The sequence below is a fragment of the Abrus precatorius genome, unplaced genomic scaffold (assembly GCF_003935025.1).
Source record: "Abrus precatorius isolate BTA unplaced genomic scaffold, Abrus_2018 Scaffold10, whole genome shotgun sequence".
NCBI classification, from domain to species: domain Eukaryota; kingdom Viridiplantae; phylum Streptophyta; class Magnoliopsida; order Fabales; family Fabaceae; genus Abrus; species Abrus precatorius.
Genome location: NW_020874292.1, coordinates 22,439,024 through 22,446,204, shown reverse-complemented (window position 1 = coordinate 22,446,204; position 7,181 = coordinate 22,439,024). Strand labels below are relative to the sequence as shown.

Here is a 7,181-nt window from a genome sequence, read left to right as displayed (position 1 = left end):
AAGTGGAAAAGCGCCAAGGCTGCTTAGACATGATAGCAGAGTCACACTTGGAGCCTTGATCCTTCATTCCCTGGAATATTCTCATCCCAGTTTGGTATAGCACCCTGCTCATGTATCTCAAGCTCATAATAATCTCTTTGCTCTTTACCAGATTAGATTGGATTGGACCCACGGAGATTCAGCTTTGGCACCAACTTCCAGGGCTATTTATATAATCAATATATGTTATTGTTGCCTAGCCGGATCCAACGGCCTCGGATGCAACTGTGGGCATTATCCTGTGGGCGGAAGACACGTGTCAGTTCCATCCAGAAGGATTTTTATAACAAACTAAGGACACGTAAGATTCTCGTTAGTCTGTGTGTGAAGATATTTTTAACCAGTTTGATGACCGAAACGGTCAATAATTCCTGAGATAAGAGTGGGAATAACGGTGTTCCTCACTTGTTTTGCTTTCTATTTTAAGTCTGGAATCTGTTCACTTGGTTTTCGCCGTGCTTATCGCTTCCACTGTATACGCATACACCTCACTCGTTTTCTCTACCTTCTGGGATTCGGATCCTCCGCTGCACTCCTACCCTCTTAAAGCTATGTCTAATGCTTATAAAATATTATAATTAATAAAACACATGCTTAAAATTACTTGTATGTAAATCAATTAATAAAGAGTTATTTCAGTTTAATATACTCTATCAAATATTAATGAATTTAATTATGTTAAATATACTAATATATAAATCTAAATCTTTCCTTTATTTTAAAAGAAATTTTAATCAATGATATTTATTAAAAGAATTATGAAATTTATAAATATTATTAATACACATTTATTGTAATCTCTTTTTTTTTTACATTTTCAACCTGATTCTTAGTAAAAGAATTTAATTTTTTCTTAATTCATATCCTAAAAATACTTATTAACTTTCAATCACTATCTTAAAAATAATAACTGAGAAATTTATCGAGAAAAAAAATTTAAAATATTACTACAAGAGTTCGATGGTGTCAAAGCCACCCTTAATATTTGAACTTCAATTCACACATCAACGGGACTCGGCCTCAAACTCGGTTCCCCCTATAGTATACAACCAACCACACTCAGCCATTTGGTTTTAAATAAAATATGATTTTTAATATTTACTACTTTTTAGTAAATAAAATATGATTCTTCATAAACATACCGCTTCACATAATAACTTAAAAAAAAAAAAAAAGATAAATGTAATTTATTTTGGTAACCATCGAGGATCTCCCCAGCGACTCACCGCTGATGGCGATGGATATCCTGCGTTCTCATGTCTCCGCCGTTCGATTATTTCACGGTGGCGGCACTCGTAGTCGCAGCTGCAGCACCCGACGCTTCAACGTGAGGTCTCTTCCTTCCATTGCCTTTCTTTTCCTCTCAACACCTGAAATTCCCCTCATTCCAATTACAACTTGCAATCCACTAGGGCGAACCTTCCGTTTCCCCAGCAAAACGCAAAGTATTACAAAGAGCTTGAAGCTGCTGTGGATGTAGTCCAGAGGGCTTGCCACCTCTGTGTTCATGTAATCTTCTTTCTCACCTTTTTCACTATTTTTTTTTCTAATTTCTTTCATTTCATGTGTACTTCGGTAAATCTGAGGAGGGGTTTTGTCAATTGGATTCTGTGTGCTTTTTTCTTCTTTTTAAGCATTAAAGCATTAGAAATTGTTGTGTGACTTGTCTACACTGTGCAGGTGAAATCGTCTTTGTTCTCTACTGATGGGAAGGTTCTTGAAAAAAATGACCAGACTCCTGTTACTGTGGCAGATTTTGGAGTTCAGGCTCTCATAAGTTTGGGTATTAACTTAGTGTCAAATATTAAAATAGCTTAACATGTTCGAAACCAATGTGGTGCATTGATTTTGAATTAACGTGATCAATTACAGTTCTGCACAATTTGCTCTTCTATATGTGGATATAACGACAATGTGGTCAAATATTAAAGTAGCTGATATAATACTAATAATTTCTGGCCAATGCGATTCATCAAAAAGCATAAATACTAGTTTGCTTATATTAATATGATTAATGTAGTAATATGATTAGCGTATGGCATTGAAAATGATTTATCCGAAGTTATTGTTCTTTTCATGGGATTGAAAATTTGGTTTTTATCTTATGTGGTTATCAAAACAGAGTTAAGTAAGCTGTTTCCTTCTATCCCATTGGTGGCTGAGGAGGACTCTGCTTTCTTGCGATCAAGAAACTTAGCAGATACTGTGCTGAATGCAGTAACTGCTGCAGGTAGCTCTTTTTGTAGACCATTGACACAAGATGATGTACTCAAAGCAATTGATAGAGGGGGCAAGGATGCTTTTGTATTTGGATCAAAGCCGGCCACATACTGGGTGGGCCTATCTTAGCAGTTCAACTGAATGCTATAAAACGATGCAATATAGCTTCTTAAAAATTTGATTCCTGGCTTCATTTTATATGTTGTTGTATGAGATGTTTGTTAAATATTGCATTCCTGGTGATGAGCAAATGGTGGTGGTAATTATATTTCGTGTTTTCTGAAAACTATTTAGTTTTGACAAGTCATTGAGACCTTATCTATTTACAGGTAATATTGGGAGTTTATAAATTTACCTCTCTTTTCCCATCAGAACTTACGTTAAGTCCATTGAATAAATACAGGTGCTTGATCCAATCGATGGCACACGTGGTTTTCTAAAAGCTGGCAAAGCCTTATATGTGGTAAGTCATAAATTTAATGAAGGTTGATTCAAATTTCTGTTGATATTTTCTAAAGTTTGCATCTGGATGAGCTCTTTGTTGTCGGGTAAATTTTTACTTGTGATAGTGCTTATGAGTTATGATGCACTGTCCTCTCTAGGAATGGATATAAACAGGCTATGCGTGTATATCTCAATATGAGGAATACTTGCAATGAATGTTATTTTCTTCATAGTGTCATATGTTTCTCTGACTTCGTCATTATGATCTTGATCTTTGTCTAAGGGATTTCCACAACATACAGGTAGGTTTGGCTCTTGTGGTTGAAGGACAGATTGTAATTGGTGTTATGGGCTGCCCTAACTGGGAAGAAGATTTATCTGAGAAATCCTCTACTGAGATTGAGGAGGGCTGTGATGCTCTTTGTGGATCAGGAACTGTAATGATTGCTCATACAGGTTGTGGAACATGGAAGAAAAGATTGAATAGCCAACCCAAATTACATGGAGTTTGGACCAGGTGTTTTGTTGACGGGTCTGACATAGTACATAAAGCATGCTTTTGTATTCCCGATAGTCAAACATGGGAATCACTGCCACTGTCGCCTTTATTTAACGCAACAAGCAGTGCTGATAATGTAGGGAACAACCAGATTCTTCTTTTGGGAACATGTTGTGGAAGGTCTGAGAAATATAATACATATACGTTTTTTACTTTATTACATCCATTCAAAAAATTTTCAGTAAGTGTGATATGAAGTGTGTAGAGTAGCAGACAAAGTCTAAAGCAATCATTAACATCTTTTACAGTGCATTCTTTGAAAGGAAGTTTTTGTTAACATCTTATATTTGAAGTTTGAATGGAGAAGTCGTTACTCTAATTTCTGATTCATTTAAGTGTGATTACTATTCTGCAATTCATTGATAGGTTCATCTCATGGTGTTAAGAAAATGAATATTTATCTTTAACATTGGTTTCTTAACTTTCCTTCCTTTCATTTACTCATTTTGTGAGATTCTCATTGATCAACACAGTTTATGCAAGTATTTGATGGTAGCTTCAGGTAGATCATCTGTTTTTATTCTCCGAGCAAAAGAGAAGACCATTATAAAGGTATCCTATCAATTTTTTAGCTTATAATTGGACAAGTAATTTACAAGGTGATATTTTTGTTGCTTGTTTGTTCTCTTGTAGGCTTGGGACCATGCTGTTGGCATGATATGTGTTCATGAAGCAGGTGGAAAGGTATTTCTTTTCCTAACATTTTTGTGTGTTAGAATATATGAAAAATATTGTGTGGTGTCATTATTGTATCTCAGGATATGTTAGTGTATCTTCGATGATCTTTTATGATTGGTTTTCATATTTTCTTTTATTTCAGATTTGTTACTTTATTTAAATCACATCTTATCTAAACACAACATTTAATACCGTATATGAATATTATATTCTATTATTTAGAGTTTCTTCGTCCTCTACCTAAATAATTCTTAATGATTTCAACAGTTTTAGTATTTTGATTTTTTAACATCAATTCATAATAATTGATTTGTCTTGACATCACAACCCAAAACTTGTGTTGCTACTGGCGCACAAGTTTTACCAAGCTTAACTATCACAATAACATACCTAGAAAAATAATTTTCTAAAACAGGTTGTGCTTTAAATTTTTTCAAAATTTTAGTTGTTTCACTTGACCTGGTGTGCTTAGATTCGTTGTTAATAAGATGGCATACCAAATAATATGAGAATATACTACTGAGTTGTGGTTAATTAAAAGATTAATCTGTAAACTTTAAGCTTTCATTTTCTTTACTAGGCAGTATTATAGTTGTGGTGGCAATTTGCATCTTTACTCAATCAAACACAGAATATTACCATGCCACTAACAGTCTCTAATGTCAAATAAATGTAACCGCCTCCCCCTCCTCTCTTACCAAAAACAAATTATTAGTGACAAATTTCTATTACGTGCTTCTATGTTTGACCAGATAATACAAAATTTATACTTATAAAACAAGTGTATCTCTGGTAACTATGGATTTGTGTTAATTCTAACTCATTTGATTACTGGAGACAGCCTTTCCTAGTTCTTCGTATTCTTTCTCAAAGTCCTGTTAACTTTTTCATGATTGCCTGTCATTAGATATGTTATACCGCCAAAATCTTTGTGCACTTTCTATTTCTATTAGACATGTATAGTTAAAGCCTAAAGCCTGAAGGTATGAGTAATTTCTTCCAAGATGACTCTTGTGCTCCCCATAACTGATGACAGATGGTTTGAATTTCGTTTTCCATGTCATTCAACAAGCGTTTATTTGTTCTGTTATATATGGCATTGTGAATTTCATAGTGCCCTAAAGGAATTGTCATACGTGATAATGTGGTGTGTTTATATATGTGCTCAGCAATTGGAACCTTTTACTTATATCGTTGTGTCACCCTGTGCCCTTATCCAGCCTTGGATTTATGAAAAGCCTTTTAAGGTATTTTAGCACAGATTTATAGCTCCTGGACACTAGCTAGTATACGGTTCCAGACTTTACTGTATGAATTAAGTGGTACTTCTTACTTATGATCTTCACCCTTCATTTTTTTAATGATTTCATTTTGTAATATTCAATTTGATCAGGTAACAGACTGGAACGGCAGTGAAATAGATCTTGCAGCGGATAAAGTTGGCCGGCGGATTATATTCCCCTCTGGTGGTGTCCTTGTTACCAACGGCAATTTACATAATCAGATTTTGCACATTATCTCTCTGACTTCAAGAGTTTGATGCTGGGGGGAATCGTTCATCGTCCCACTATCTTGAAGAGTGATTATAAAGTTGATTATTTATGGCTAACCATGTCACATAAGTGTAAATTTTCATTTAAGACAGCTTATGATATATAATTAGTAATTTGGTATCCACTATTTTCCAGTAAAAGCCAGCCCTTCTGCCCCATTGTTTGGGTTTCTGCCTGCAGCCCAGTTCGAAATCACCCCGTAGTTCCTTTTATTGCTGTTTGCAGTAAATTCTCAAGTATATCTTGGAATAATTATACACGCACATAGAAACATAATATTTTTCGAGCAAATTTTGAAATGTATTAATTTATGATATATGCTGTAAATTATAGTATTAAAAAAACATTGACATTGCAAACTCGTTCTAGAGTTCCTAACCAATAAAAAAGCTCATACTTGAAGAATGATGAGTTTTTAATTATTCATTGTACCTTGAACTGTAAGAAAATAAAGGTTTATTTGAATAAACAAATTAATTAAGTATGTATTTAACAAGTTCTTGTTATATGAAAGTTTGTTTATAAGCTTAATTATAAGACTTGTTAAAATAAGTATTTTTAGAAAATGATTTTTTTTTTCCTTTTAGTGTTTTGGATCTAGGGTTGGGGAATAGGAAAGGAAATAGTGTTATCATAATTAAGTGTGGGATATTTTTTATTTTAATTATATTTAGAGTTCAATAATTTTTATATAACACAAAATATATATATATATATATATATATATGAAAATTTTAAAATAGAATTTTAAGAAAAGATATCAGTAAAAAGTTATTTGGATGATCAACTTAAATTATTATTATTATACATTTATTTTATGTGATTTACTTATTTTATTTCACTTTATATATATATATATAGCACATTTTTTTACCTTTTATATTTTTTCTTATCTTTCTAAGAAAAAAAATCTCTATTTTTGTTCCTTGTCAAAACAGAGTATAAATGAAACAGGCTGAAGAAATGGTTAGCTCCTTATTTTCCAATCCGATTATATGTAATATTCAACTCTCTTAATGATGCACCAACTCATGATGGACACGATTTCATCTCGTGAATCTGGATGATATCATCACAACTTAGGAAATTGCCCCCGTTTCTTCTCATATGAACTGCTTGTTCTTTATGTCTTTATTTTTTTTTAATAATTTAATATTTCTTCTCATATGGGCTACTTGTTACCCATTTCACTATGACTATATCCATAGGATAACCCTAATTCATGCAGGAAAGTTCTCGAGCTCCATCAATGGCTAGGTGTTCTTTATAAATTCACAAGCATTATCGCAACTTTGCTGAGCTTTTGCCAATTATATATGTCATCGTAGTCAATTATTGATTTTTTTAGTATGTACTTAAGTGTACATATTAATTTTTTAAAAAAATATTAAAAATAAAAAGATTTATTATCTTAAAACAAAAGAAAGTATTAATGCCTATTTTGTATGATAATTTAAAACATTAATAGAATGTGTTTAATGATTTTTAACGTATGTCTTTAAATATACATTGAAAAAATTGTTCAATTATTTAGACCCAAGAATAGTTCTTTCCAATAGAAGTAGCAGAAGTCGATGATGGTAATTTAAAAAATGTGCTTGATTACCTTAAAATAGTAGTACTAGCTCTTCATTCGCGCAAGCTTCGGATCTCGTATCTGGAAACAATGCCTTAAAACAAATAAAATA

General features: G+C 32.8%; 1 protein-coding gene across 2 annotated transcripts; it reads left to right on the top strand.

The window, feature by feature from the left end:
- The first annotated feature begins 1,189 nt into the window (after positions 1–1,189).
- Positions 1,190–5,686, top strand: LOC113850134 (putative PAP-specific phosphatase, mitochondrial). 2 transcript variants are annotated; one of them, XM_027480520.1, is made up of 9 exons: positions 1,190–1,371; positions 1,452–1,548; positions 1,720–1,822; positions 2,162–2,373; positions 2,663–2,722; positions 3,006–3,382; positions 3,736–3,814; positions 3,896–3,946; positions 5,334–5,686. In XM_027480520.1, exons 1-9 carry the CDS (start codon positions 1,271–1,273, stop codon positions 5,478–5,480), a joined length of 1,227 nt encoding a protein of 408 aa, XP_027336321.1. In that variant the 5' UTR covers positions 1,190–1,270; the 3' UTR covers positions 5,481–5,686. The 2 variants fall into 2 exon arrangements, with proteins under 2 accessions (XP_027336321.1, XP_027336329.1); XM_027480528.1 differs by having other exon boundaries at positions 1,217–1,371; positions 5,341–5,482.
- Positions 5,687–7,181: the final 1,495 nt, after the last annotated feature.

Coding starts and splice junctions, on each gene's coding strand:
- LOC113850134 (XM_027480520.1), top strand. CDS start 1,271: ATGGCGATGGATATCCTGCGTTCTCATGTCTCCGCCGTTCGATTATTT. Junction 3,383..3,735: donor TTGGGAACATGTTGTGGAAG/GTCTGAGAAATA, acceptor TGATCAACACAG/TTTATGCAAGTATTTGATGG. Junction 3,947..5,333: donor TTCATGAAGCAGGTGGAAAG/GTATTTCTTTTC, acceptor CAATTTGATCAG/GTAACAGACTGGAACGGCAG.